The 13,870-nt window shown below is 43.1% G+C and overlaps 1 protein-coding gene across 1 annotated transcript in view; it reads right to left on the reverse strand.

Moving 5' to 3' along the window:
- Positions 1–13,870, reverse strand: part of LOC138658172 (protein TASOR-like) — an 83,647-nt gene that overhangs the window by 11,023 nt on the left and 58,754 nt on the right. Inside the window, exon 2 of the mRNA XM_069745694.1 lies at positions 4,258–4,362. Within this exon, the coding sequence (XP_069601795.1) occupies positions 4,258–4,362 (105 nt within the window). The remainder of the gene's footprint in view (positions 1–4,257; positions 4,363–13,870) is intronic.

Consider the following 13,870-nt stretch of genomic DNA (forward strand, 5'->3'; position numbering starts at 1 on the left):
CGCGTTATGCCACGGGTAACTCACTCCGTTACCGCCGCTATTAACCCTGTGTGACCAAGTTTTTACTATTGATGCTGCCTATGCAGTGTCTATAGTAAAAACATCTAATGTTAAAAATAATTAAAAAAATAACAAATCATTATATACTTCCCTTTCGCGACGCTCCGGTGACCGCTCCATGCAAGCGACAGGTTCCGGTGGCAAGGATGGTATGGGAGAAGGACCTGCCATGATGTCACGGTCATGTGACCGCAACGTCATCACAGGTCCTGTGCGAGAAGGACCTGCCATGACGTCACGGTCATGTGACCGAACTACAAGGGGCCCTCGGAAGGTGAGTATATGTTTATTTTTTAACCTGTGACATACGTGGCTGGGCAATATACTACGTAGCTGGGCAATATACTACGTGGCTGGGCAATATAATACGTGGCTCTGTGCTGTATACCACGTCTCTGGGCAATATACTACGTAACTATGCAATATACTACGTGGCTGGGCAATATACTACGTCACTGGGCAATATACTACGTCACTGGGCAATATACTACGTGGCTGGGCAATATACTACGTCACTGGGCAATATACTACGTCACTGGGCAATATGCTACGTGACTGGGCAATATACTACGTGACTGGGCAATATACTACGTGACTGGGCAATATACTACATGGGCTGGGCAATATACTACGTGGCTGGGCAATATACTACGTGGCTGGGCAATATACTACGTGGCTGGGCAATATACTACGTGGCTGGGCAATATACTTCGTGGCTGGGCAATATACTACGTGGTTGGGCAATATACTACGTGGGCTGTGCAATATACTACGTGGACATGCATATTCTAGAATACCCGATGCGTTAGAATCGGGCCACCATCTAGTGGATATATAATCACCTAATAACGCAGTGCAGGACGTCTGTAAAGAAACAAGAGGGTCAATGATGAGCGGACCTGAGTGACGTGGGGAGCCCCACGCGTATCACTGCCCAATGCAGCTTGGTCAGGGGTAATGTATATACCCCTGACCATACATTACCCCTGACCAAGCTGCACTGGGCAGCGATACGCGTGGGGCTCCCCACGTCACTCAGGTCCGCTCATCATTGACCCTCTTGTTTCTTTACAGACGTCCTGCACTGCTTATTAGGTGATTATACATCCCTTTGCCTATGGCAGTGCTCTCCTAAAACCTCTCTTTTGCATTATTTGCAGCATTTTACCTTTATGGTTCTTCCCTACTGATCTCTTAGGGAATTGATCCCTTATTTTCTAGGAGGGGCTATTTGGGTTTATTCATTCCTTTATTTTGGCCCTATTTAGGGTCTTGCTTTACTGCCTTGGGGACGCCCATTACGAGGTTATAAATGTTTAAATGTCTGTCTTTTGGTTTCCCTATATAGTTATTGTAAACCTGTAGGGTTGTATATCTGCACATACGTTATTGATTATGACATTTGATTGTTGTGCTATTTTGGACTTTATGTAATGTGTTTTGATTTTTAATTGTTTTTATTGTGTGCTTGTGTCCACTAATAAATTTTGCATATATATTTATAGATACTGGTTTTCCTCATTATTTGGGATATGCGCCTTTTATGCACGGACCCTTTTTCTCCCCTTTATCTCGTTGAGGTTTCTGTCACCGCTCTAAGTATACAGAGCGGCGGCTGTCACCGCACCCCCAACCCTGACATACTGGCTCTGGATTGGGTCTGGCTCTCGCTCGGTAAGTGAATCAGAGGCGGCATCGCCATCGCGACTGAAATCGGAATGATACCAGGGGGGAGGATAAAGTTAATTTTCTCCTGGCAGTGTTCAGCTACAGTTATATGAAAAAGTTTGGGCACCCCTATTAATCTTAATCTCAATGTTTTATAAAAATTGTTTGTTTGTTTTTTGCAACAGCTATTTCAGTTTCATATATCTAATAGCTGTTGGACAGAGTAATGTTTCTGCCTTGAAATGAGGTTTATTGTACTAACAGAAAATGTGCAATCTGCATTCAAACAAAATTTGACAGGTGCATAAGTATGGGCACCCTTATCATTTTCTTGTTTTAAATACTCCTACCTACTTTTTACTGACTTACTAAAGGACTTTGTTTTGTTTTCTAACCTCATTAAGCTTTGAACTTCATAGCCAGATGTATGCAATCATGAGAAAAGCTACTTAAAGTGGCCACTTGCAAGTTGTTCTCCTGTTTGAATCTCCTCTGAAGAGTGGCATCATGGGCTCCTCAAAACAACTGTCTAATGATCTGGAAACAAAGATTATTCAACATAGTTGTTCAGGGGAAGGATACAAAAAGCTGTCTCAGAGATTTAACCTGTCAATTTCCACTGTGAGGAACATAGTAAGGAAATGGAAGAACACAGGTACAGTTCTTGTTAAGGCAAGAAGTGGCAGGCCAAGAAAAACATCAGAAAGGCAGAGAAGAAGAATGGTGAGATCAGACAAGGACAATCCTCAGACCACCTCCAGAGAGCTGCAGCATCAACTTGCTGCAGATGGTGTCACTGTGCATCGGTCATCTATACAACGCACTTTGCACAAGGAGATGCTGTATGGGAGAGTGATGCGAAAGAAGCAGTTTCTGCAAGCACGCCACAAACAGAGTCGGCTGAGGTACGCAATAGCACATTTGGAGAAGCCAATTTCTTTTTGGAAGAAGGTCCTGTGGACTGATGAAACCAAAATTGAGTTGTTTGCTCATATAAAAAGGCGTTATGCATGGCAGCCAAAAAACACAGCATTCCAAGAAAAACACTTGCTACCCACAGTAAAATTTGGTGGAGGTTCCATCATGCTTTGGGGCTGTGTGGCCAATGCCGGCACTGGGAATCTTGTTAAAGTTGAGGGACGCATGGATTCCTCTCAGTATCAGCAGATTCTTGACAATAAAGTTCCTGAATCAGTGACAAAGTTGAAGTTACACAGGGGATAGATCTTTCAGCAAGACAATGATCCAAAACACCGCTCCAAATCTACTCAGGCATTCATGCAGAGGAACAATTACACTGTTCTGGAATGGCCATCCCAGTCCCCAGACCTGAATATTATTGTACATCGTGGGATCATTTGAAGAGGGCTGTCCATGCTCGGCGGCCATCAAACTTAACTGAACTGGAATTGTTTTGTAAAGAGGAATGGTCAAAAATACCTTCATCCAGGAACTCATTAAAAGCTACAGGAAGCGACTAGAGGCTGATATTTTTGCAAAAGGAGGATCTACTAAATATTAATGTCACTTTACTGGTGGGGTGCCCATACTTATGCACCTGTCAAATTTTGTTTGAATGCAGATTGCACATTTTCTGTTAGTACAATAAACCTCATTTCAAGGCAGAAACATTACTGTGTCCAACAGTTATTAGATTCATGAAACTGAAATAGCTGTTGCAAAAAAAACTATTTTTATAAAACATTAAGCTTAAGATTAATAGGGGTGCCCAAACTTTTTCAGATAACTGTAATTGCGGGCACTGGCAGGTTAACAACGCTGTTAACCTGCAGATTAACCCCATATTTGAGTTAATAGCGTTTTTTCTGGAGACAGGTTCCCTTTAACAATTTAACAGATATGAGTTAGGAATGTACTTTTAGTTATTTATTTTAACTTAGGAAACCACAGTAACATGGAAAAAAACGATCAGTATTATCAGTAAATTACAGAACTAGAAAATATCATTTCATCTACAATATACATAAGAAATACCCATAAAATACTGCCATATCTATATATTTTCTAAATGGAACGACTTGGCATGTCACCCCGCATGTGTAGGAGACCAAAGTGATCTACAGTGCTGTGCAAATTAATTGGGACAAAACAAAAAAATATAATGTTATAATGCACTGTTACATACTAATTCTGAAAATTACCTTTTTCCACTGGCTAGTTGAACAAGATTTATTTATTATATATTAAAACTGGTTTGAATCACTGACTGGTAATCAACTTACGATTTGACTTAAAAATACTTTGTCCCAATTCCCAATTAATTTTCACAGCACTGTATGTGAATCCTTCATAGCACACCATGGTCTTGTCCGTTCACACTGTCAGCACATAATCTATACCTCCTAGGAAGACCTATGTATCTTAGTAATTACCAACTACAAAGATTCTGATCCCATAGAGATAGCTGGAATAAATGCGGTAGTATTATATACTATGACATTCTTTGTAGATTTACAGCCATGAAGACCTTAAAGATTTACAACACTATTACGTGAAAAGTCCACTAACATTTGTCAATATGTCGTTTTATCTTAGGGATTGTGAAATTCTGGGGAAGTTTAGTTTCCACATGTTTCATTCCAAAGGAAGCCCTGTCTTCATCTTCCATGTTTTCTGTAGAAAAAGACAGAAAATAACAGTCTTAAGTTAGAATGCAGTGTACATATACGTGACTGCTATTTTCTACAAAAAAAAAGAAAAAATCATAGGCAAATAAGACAGGTGTGCAGAGAAGAAAAAAAATGCCCAGTATGCATATATGCACTATTATGATTGAGGTGTCCTGCATTTAGGCAAGACTTTACAGCCAGCTTAACCCCTTAAGGAGCAAGGCACTTTGTAGGTTAATAACCAGGCCTTCATTTTGAAATCTGACCATAAAACTCTGGAACGCTTCCCACTGATTTTGAGATTTTTTTTTTCGTGATATATTGTACTTGATGATAGTGGTAACATTCCTTCAAACTTTCTTGTGTTTGTGAAAAAAATGTAAATTTGGTTAAAATTTTGAAAATTTCACAAAATAGTTAATAAATAACATTTCCCACGTCTACTTTACATGTCTACTGTTTGACAGCTGCAACAAATGCACGGATAACCTAACAAACAAGCAATCCCTGTTCCTGGCCATGGACCCAAAACTTCATTGTTTTGGTCACTAATAGTGATGACCAACGGGCTCGCATAAAGTGTTATCCAAGCATGCTTGGCTGCTAACCGAGTGTCTTCGCCGTGCTCAAAGAATATGTTCAAGGCGATGAGCCTGCATGTCTTGCAGCTGTTCGACAAACAGACAAATCACTGCATGTGTTACGGCTATCGAACAGCTGCAAGACATATAGCGGTGGGGATTCAAACATATTTTTCAAGCACGCCAAAAATATTCAGTTAGTACTCGAGCATGCTCGGATAAACACCTTGTCCGACCACGTTCGCTCATCACTAGTCACTACTTAATTATTACTTGCTTTGTGACATCATGTTCCATCATGCTGGAAAAAACATTGTTCATCATCAAATTGTTCCTGGATCATTGTGAGAAGTTCTCTTGGAGGATGTTTAGTTGCTATTCCATACTTCTGGCAATAATCTTAGGGAAAATTGTACAGTGGAGCAGACATGGGTAATTGTGACTAGTGACAAAGTGGCAAAGTTGGCTGCTGTCTCTAACACAGTAATAGGGTTATGATTGAGGCTGTTCAGGCGGCACTATCAATTACTGCCAAGTTTCAAAAGAACCAAAGACAAGGGTCCCACTTCAGAGATTGAAAAAGTCCACCTTAGGCATCCATTTCAAATTAAGAGTCGAGTCTCTACACTGTGTTGGGCAGCTGTGACCATCATCATTTTCATTTTAGGCATCCTATATGTGTCCCACTTTCACCACAACATCTGTCTGTTAGCATCCTGCTGCCACTGAGTGCTGAGAAATGACTTGCATTCATAGTTCAGTATCTGCTGTCTGACAACCAGGGACTCCTACCGGGTCCCTAAAGCTCGAAGCGCCCTGACTATCCCTGACCCCGAATTACTTCTGATGGTGAAGATGCTGGGGCCACGTACCTTGCTGTACTCCTGAATCCGCCCTTATCTGTTCCCTCCCAGGAAAGTCGGGTGGAATAGTGTTTGTATGTACACAAACCAGACAAACAAGGAAGGACATACAGGGACAAATGAATATAGCCATCATACAAATATGCACTCACAGATAACAGAGGGGAACACTGGGTACAATAGGTAAGAAACTAAACAGAAGGACGGGGGATTGCACACAGCTGAAACACCTAGCAACAGTCACAGAACAACTCTCCAAAACGCCTCTACCGAATCCTCAACTCTTTCACAAGACAGTACAAGACTTATCACTAGCAATACAGATTGCCAGATGCAAGAATACATAGGAGACGTATTGGCTGATGCTTGTAGGATCTCAGCTGTGCAGTAAGAAGCTACAGAGACTTTAAGGGCTCATTTCCACTTGCGAGAAAAAATACGGTCCGTAACTTGGACCGAAAAAAAGGGATGAAAAGTATGCGATTGTCATGCGAGTTCAATGCGAGTTTTTAATCGCACCATCCGTTTTACATCCGTATGACATCCATATGCCATCCGTTTTTTTTTCTCTGCACCTATTTTTATACAGTCATTTACAGGACTATTTACAGTGCTCTATGCCACAGAATGGTAAGGTATCCGTAAAAAAACAGATGGAATACGGATGGTCCGTATTCCATGCGTTTTTTCTCTCGCACCCATTGACTTGCATTGGCGAGACTCGCAGCAAATCGCAGCATGCTGCGATTTTTTTCTCAGTCCGATTTCGGCTGAGAAAAAAATCGCAAATGAAAAGACACCTATTGAATAACATTGGTCCGAGTGCAATCCGATTTTTTATCGGATTGCACTCGTCCGTTTTCCTCGCAAGTGAAAATGAGCCCTAAGGCTTCTTTCACACTTCCGTCTTCCAAATCTGCATAGGATCCGTCAAGACGTTGAAATGACGGATCCTGTGCAGATTGTGGAAAACGTGTGCACTGGGCCTGTCTTTCTGACGGACCCGTCGAGCCTATGTGCACCTGTTGTGTATGCGTCTTAGCAGCTGTTTTCCGCTGCAAAAACGCATACACAACACAAATCAGGTATTAAAAAAAAAAAAATTGCAGTATTCTCACCTATCGACGTCCCGCGCAGCGATGCTCCCAGCAGCTAGCGTTCCTAGTAATACATTGCAAAATCTCGAGAGAAGTCGCGGTCTCGCTAGCTGCCTGGAGCATGGTGACGCTGCCCAGGACTTTGGTAGGTGAGAATATTGCGATTTTTAATTTTTTTAAAATTATTTTTAACATTATATCTTGTTACTATTGATGCTGCATAGGCAGCATCAATAGTAAAAAGAGAAAGAGCGCGAGAGAGAATTTCCTTGACGGGAAATTCTTCCACGCATGCTCAGTTTGAAAAGACGGGACCTGTCGCTGGATTCCTGCTTTTCACAATCAGCGAGGCATCCTGCGTCCATAGGCTTCCATTGTAGCCAGTGACGGGCAGCACAGGATGCGTCGCTGACCGATTTTCCGACGTGCAGAAAAAACATTCCTCTTAACGTTTTCTCTGCCTGACGGACCGTTTTCTTACGCAGGATCCAGTGCACGACGGATGAAACGGATGGCCATCCGTCGCTAATACAAGTCTATGGGAAAATGCAGGATCCTGCCAATTTTTTGGCAGGATCCTGCATTCTCAGAAAAAAACTAATCCTGCAAATTTGCGTTTTTTTCCCCCATAGACTTGTATTAGCGACGGATCGCGATGTATGGCCACACGTTCGTCCGTCGTGCACTGAATCCATCGGAATTTCACACGTCGTCTGGAAAAAACGTTCAATGTAACGTTTTTTGTCTGCGCTGGAAAAACGTGCAACGACGCATCGTGCGGCACACGTCGTTGGCTAGAATGGAAGCCTATGGACGCAGGATCCGTCGTGGCACATCATATGACGGAACCCAGCGTTGGAATACGTCTTTTTAAACTGTATGCTCCAAATCAAGATTTTGTAGCCAATTGGCCAGACAGCCCCAAATGTATATAAACCTGGCCTGTGGCTTCACCCCTAAATGTGCCAACAAGAATCCTGCCAGCATCCAGCCAGAAGCCAGCCAGCATCCAGCCAGAAGCGTCCAGCCAGCATCCAGCCAGAAGCCAGCCAGCGTCCAGCCAGAGGCCAGCCAGCGTCCAGCCAGAGGCCAGCTAGCGCCCAGCCAGCATCCAGCCAGAGGACAGCCAGCGTCCAGCCAGAAGCCAGCCAGCATCCAGCCAGAGGACAGCCAGCATCCAGCCAGAAGCCAGCCGGCGTCCAGCCAGCCAGTGTGAGTCCTGCCATTTTTGCGTGTGTGTGTGTGCGTGCGTCTGTATGTGTTTGCGTACACCTGTGTACACTTGTGTGCTTTCGTGCGTGTGTATGCGTGCATGTGTTTGTGTGCTTTCGTGCGTGTGCATGGGTGCGTGCGCTTGTGTGCTTTCGTGCGTGTGCATGCGTGCGTCTGTGTGTTTGCGTGCGCCTGGGTGCTTTCGTGTGTCTGCATGCGGGCATGCGTGTGTCTGTACGTGCTTGCTTTTTTTTTTACTGTGATGTATTTATAAAGTAGTGTGGCGTGTGCAGCATGTGGCTTTAATGTTTGTGTAATGGTGGTGTGAGCGTGTGTGTCTTGCGTGTGTGTGCTTTTTATTTTAATTTTTTTAAAATTGTATTGTTGAAAGCATTTACAGTTAATGTACTTGTATTTAAAATAAAGAGCATTGTAGCTCCTAATTGTGATGGTAATAAAAAAAATTAAAAAAAATGATTAAAATGTTTTAATTCAAACTGTACGTAGTATCATTTCACAAAGGTAAATTTTAAAGTGTGGTGTATGTACAAATGTACACAGACCATGCAATACAAATTGAGTTGGTTGAGGATTTATTTTTTAATATAAAAGGTGTAGGAAAATTTTAAGAGTTTTTTTTTTATTTTATTTTTGTAATTTTTAAAGGGATCTTTTCAAATCATATATGTGGTCAATACATTTTCAACTGGCGTTTAGGCATTGCAATTTTAAATGTGGGTATTTTGTTGTTTGTGGGTCTAAGTATAAATTATCTGTATACTTGCAGATACACCAGGGACCACCGAGCAACCAGTGACCACCGAGCAACCAGGGACCACTGAGCCATCAAGCCAGCTTCCTGATGTAAGTATTAAAGACCACAAAGCTTGGACTATAATTTGTACAGTAGCTTACAAGTGTCTTTAAACTTACAGATACACCCCAGGGACCACCGAGCCAAACAAAATGTCTTTTTCTGGGAGCCCTCCTTCACAGCGTCTGCATAGTGAGGTAATTAGAAAAAATTGGGCGGGGGGGGGGGGGGGTTTGGTAAAATTTTGGTCAAACACTATATGCATTAATTATGTTTTCACAGGAAGCTGAAGCAGCCGAGGGCCTCTCAGAAGGAGATGGGATGGGTGGAGAACCGCTAGGAGCGGGCGTACAGAGTGTAAGTTGTGCCAAAACAGTTGCTTCACACATCACAGTGCACCCAACACATACAAAACAGATCATCATACATCACAGTACACATACCACATATGTCTACATCCAACATAATTCATTTTCCTTTTTTTAGTCTGCTGCACATTCTGGCCAACACCATGAAGGTCCTCCCAGCAGCTCCCAGATTCGGCGTCGTAATCGCCGCAGCGGTCAGCCAGCAGTAAGTCTTTTTTTTTCTCTTGGTAGTTTTGTGTTTCAGTGTACTAATTTTTTTTTGCTCTTTTCCCAGTATTCACAGCATGCTCCCGACTCAGATGTTGAGGACGGCGAAATAGATGTGGACTGCCTCACCGAGGAGGTCCGCGAGCGGGAGCCGCAGTGGAACATGGCTGACCGCAGACATGCAGATCAGTTTGTTACCCGTCGGCTCTGGGAGCAAATATGCTTGAACGTTGTGGACAACTGGGAGGACCTTGAACCAAGGCAGCAGACTCGCGCACATAAGTAGTCACATTTCAGTAATTTCGGTAGCAGGACGGAATGTGTTGTACTTACCCCATTTTTTTATTTCATCCTTCTCTTTACAGGTGAAAGGGTAATGAAGCGGTGGCGATCACTCAAGAGGGAGGGATCACTTCAAGAGGGAGTTCAACAAGGAGATGCAGGCCCCGAGTGGCTCAACAGAACGCATGACACAATATAAATACAGCCGTGCCCTGTCATTCTCCCGGTCCACGATGTTGAGCAAAAGGTAAATATTCCACAGCCCATTTAATAATTCACCATGTTTACCTGTCTAACCTTTTTTTTTTTTTTGTTTCAGGCAGGGCATTTTCCTATCAATATATTAATTGGTTTTTTTTCTATTATTTCACAGCACCTTCTGTAGCACTTGGGAGCCTGCTTCTACCTTGGACCCCTCTGGAGCGATCCCACAGGAGTCCGCCACTGTGGGCCACGGTAGACCCCACCCCTCTGACCCCTCGTCTGGCCCTTCCCTCACTTCCGGTACCTCGGCCCCATCCACATCAACATCCGCCATCGCAGACTTCGTTACATGAAGCTGCTGGTGACGAGCTAGTGTTTCCTTTACACCACCCCTCTGATCCTGCCACCTCAAGAACACCATTAAGTTCGGGGCGGCAGCGACAGAGGGGTCAGGAAAGGAGTTATGCTCCTGAGTTCTTGCATCTGAATACAGGCTTCCAGAGCTCTATCAAACTTCTGGGAGAGCAAGTGACTGCTGGGTTCAGCATGGTGAACAAATGCATCAGTGAACTCAGCAGTCACTTGGATAGGCTGCATTCAGATGCAAGGGAATCTCCAAATAACCTTTTTTTCCAATCAATGCTCAGGAGCATGGAAAAGCTATCTCTTGACCAGCAGATGCATGTAATGCAAGGCTACCATGCTGCTCTAGTGCAGGCCATCACCTAAGCCCCTCCAACTCCCACACCTCCCCACACAGCCACTGTCTCTCCTACCAACCTTTCCAAAATACTTGCCGTTTCCAAACCCAGGCCCAATTCCCAACCCAGGCCCAATTCCCAACCCAGGCCCAATTCCCAACCCAGGCCCAATTCCCAACCCAGGCCCAAATCCCAACCCAGGCCCAAATCCCAACCCAGGCCCAAATCCCAACCCAGGCCCAATTTCAAATGTCCTCCCCTGTTTCCTTCCCTGTTAAATTTTCCTTCCCCGTATAGTTTTCCACCTACCCCAACACCACCCCCTGTCCAACCTGACCTCCCTGCTCAGCCTCATGTTTTCCCCCCCCTTCCACTACAGATCAACCCCAACCCAGTAGGCTTTCCCCCACTATTGATGTGGTCCAACCTTCCAGCCCCTCTGTTAGTATCTCCACCCCACAGTTTACAGATTTGTAAAAATTAATCTTTTAAAAATTGTTAAAAAAATTGTTTAATAAAAATTTTGAAAAATGTGTTTCATAAAAATTGATTTAAAAAGTGATAAAAAAATGTTTTTAATCTAAATTGATTTAAAAAAGTGGTTAATAAATTTTTTTTTTAAAAAGTGTAATAAAAATTTGGTTTTGTTTAAAAAAAAATTTATTGTCAAATGTCTTCATTTAACTATGGTAAAAAAAAAAAAAAGGTACAAAAACATAACACACGTTGACAAGGTATAACATGTTTGGTTTATTAGAAAACATACCACTTTAGGGAAATAAGTAAAACTTGGTGTCAAGAAAATCAGAAGAGTGACTTTGTACAGAAACATTATTGCCATAGACATCAAAGAAACATCTCAAACAATGTCATCTTGCCATGGAACTCTGCCTTCAGTCGACATGAAATAATCAGCGAAGTGGTCCCTCATTCTGGAAACCGCAACTGCGGTACGAACAGTGTTGCTTAAAGGGAACCTGTCACCTGAATTTGGCGGGACTGGTTTTGGGTCATATGGGCGGAGTTTTCGGGTGTTTGATTCACCCTTTCCTTACCCGCTGGCTGCATGCTGGCTGCAATATTGGATTGAAGTTCATTCTCTGTCCTCCATAGTACACGCCTGCGCAAGGCAAGATTGCTTTTCGCAGGCGTGTACTATGGAGGACGGAGAATGAACTTCAATCCAATATTGCAGCCAGCATGCAGCCAGCGGGTAAGGAAAGGGTGAATCAAACACCTGAAAACTCCGCCCATATGACCCAAAACCAGTCCCGCCAAATTCAGGTGACAGAGTCCCTTTAAAAACTCGTTTGGTTCTGGTTAGTCCACTGCTGGAATAAGGTTTAAGTAGGTGTGGTGACAGCTGGAATGCCTCGTCACCAACACAGACGAATGGCATTGGTGGGTCAGATGTTCCCAGGAGTGGTCTTGGCGGTGGGAAATGATAGGTGTTTCCATATAGACAACGGCCCATAGCAGACAATTTAAAGACCTGTGAATCATTTGAGCTGCCATAGGCTCCAATATCCACCGCAAATTAACAATGGGCATCCGCTATGGCCATAAGCACTATCGAAAAGTACATTTTGTAGTTATAGTACTCCGAGCCAGATCCTGCAGGTTTTGAAATCCGTATGTGCTTGCCATCGAAGGCACCAAAGCAATTAGGGAAATGCAAAGTTGTTCAAAATTGTCTGCACTCTCCCTCCAGATGTCCATTGTGGGATTAGGAATGAAGTCCTCATGCAAACTATCCCATAATGCCTTGACATGTTAGTTTCAAAATTCCAGATATTGTGGAGATTCCCAGACGAAACTAGTAATGGAGGGACGTAAGTGATTCATTCTCCAGTCGCAAGGAATCTGTAAAAATATATATATATTTTTCCCACAAACTGCAAGCAACAAGGCAATTTTCACACATAGAAGAATATTATTTTTAATTTTTAAAGTTTTTTTTTTTAAATTGTTGTTAAACGGCACTGCAGAAGTTTTTTTTTTTTGTTTTATTGCACATTTAAACCAGCGTTTTTACAGCTGTGCATTCCTATTATGGAGAAGGTGTTAAACACTGTGGAATGGGCACAAATAATTGACATGCTGCACAAAATACAACGCTGTGTTTCAGCGCAGTATTTTCTGCAGCATGTTCACTGCAGATGTGGTTTTCCATAGGTTTACAGGGTACTGTTAACACAAGGAAAAATGATGCGAATACGCAGCGTCAAATTCGCTGTGTACCCGCTGCAAAAATACGCAACATGTGCACATGGCATGACCTATGAACAATGATGAAACAAAATACATAAAAAAAGGCTTACCGCAGTGTCACCATCATACGCTCCGCCGGTGAGATGGAAAACCTAAAATATGCGTCCTTCCTTCGGATTAAATCCCCTACATGTTCCAACAAAAAGTCGAAGTGTTCCGGTCTCATGCGCACATAGTTAAAGAATTTTTCCCGGTTCTGTCTCAACTCCATGTAGAGTGTTGAATACACGCCCCGCGTCATTCCCTGTGTGTTGATGGGATGTATCCATAGGCGGCGCCGGCGACATCGAAGCATGCGCTCTCTTGCTGCCTCCTTTTCCCGAACTATGATTGCCAGCCTATTGGCCTCAAAAGTAAAATTGGAACATATGGTAGCAATCTTTGGCTACTTTCACACATCAGGTTTTCAGTGTCAGGCTAAATCCGGCTAATTTTCAAAAAACCGGATCAGGCGAATGTTGCCGCCGGATCTGGTTTTTTCCCCATAGACTTGTATTAGTGTTGAATTGCATCAGATGACATTGCGTTTCGTCTGGTTTTCGCCGGATCTGGCAAATCTGCCGCTTCCGGTTTCTTGAAAAAACGTCCACAGCAATGTTTTTTGTCTCCGGCGAAAAATCCTGAAGCAGAAAAAGGCGGATCCGGCGGCCTGATCCTGTTTTTTAAACTGAGCATGCTCCAAATTGTTTTTTATCCAATAATCTAGATATGCTAGCTGCATCCATCAAAAAACCGGATCCGTCGCATCAGTTTTTTACAATCTGCGCCGGACCCAGTTTTTCCAACATTCGCCGGATTTAGCCTGACACTGAAAACCTGATGTGTGAAAGTAGCCTTTACTAGCACTCCTTCCATCTCTGCCACTTGCTCTAAATCCTGTCAAAGATGGGGTGTAAAACACTCGATATATAG

This window comes from Ranitomeya imitator, chromosome 1, assembly GCF_032444005.1.
Source record: "Ranitomeya imitator isolate aRanImi1 chromosome 1, aRanImi1.pri, whole genome shotgun sequence".
NCBI lineage: Eukaryota > Metazoa > Chordata > Amphibia > Anura > Dendrobatidae > Ranitomeya > Ranitomeya imitator.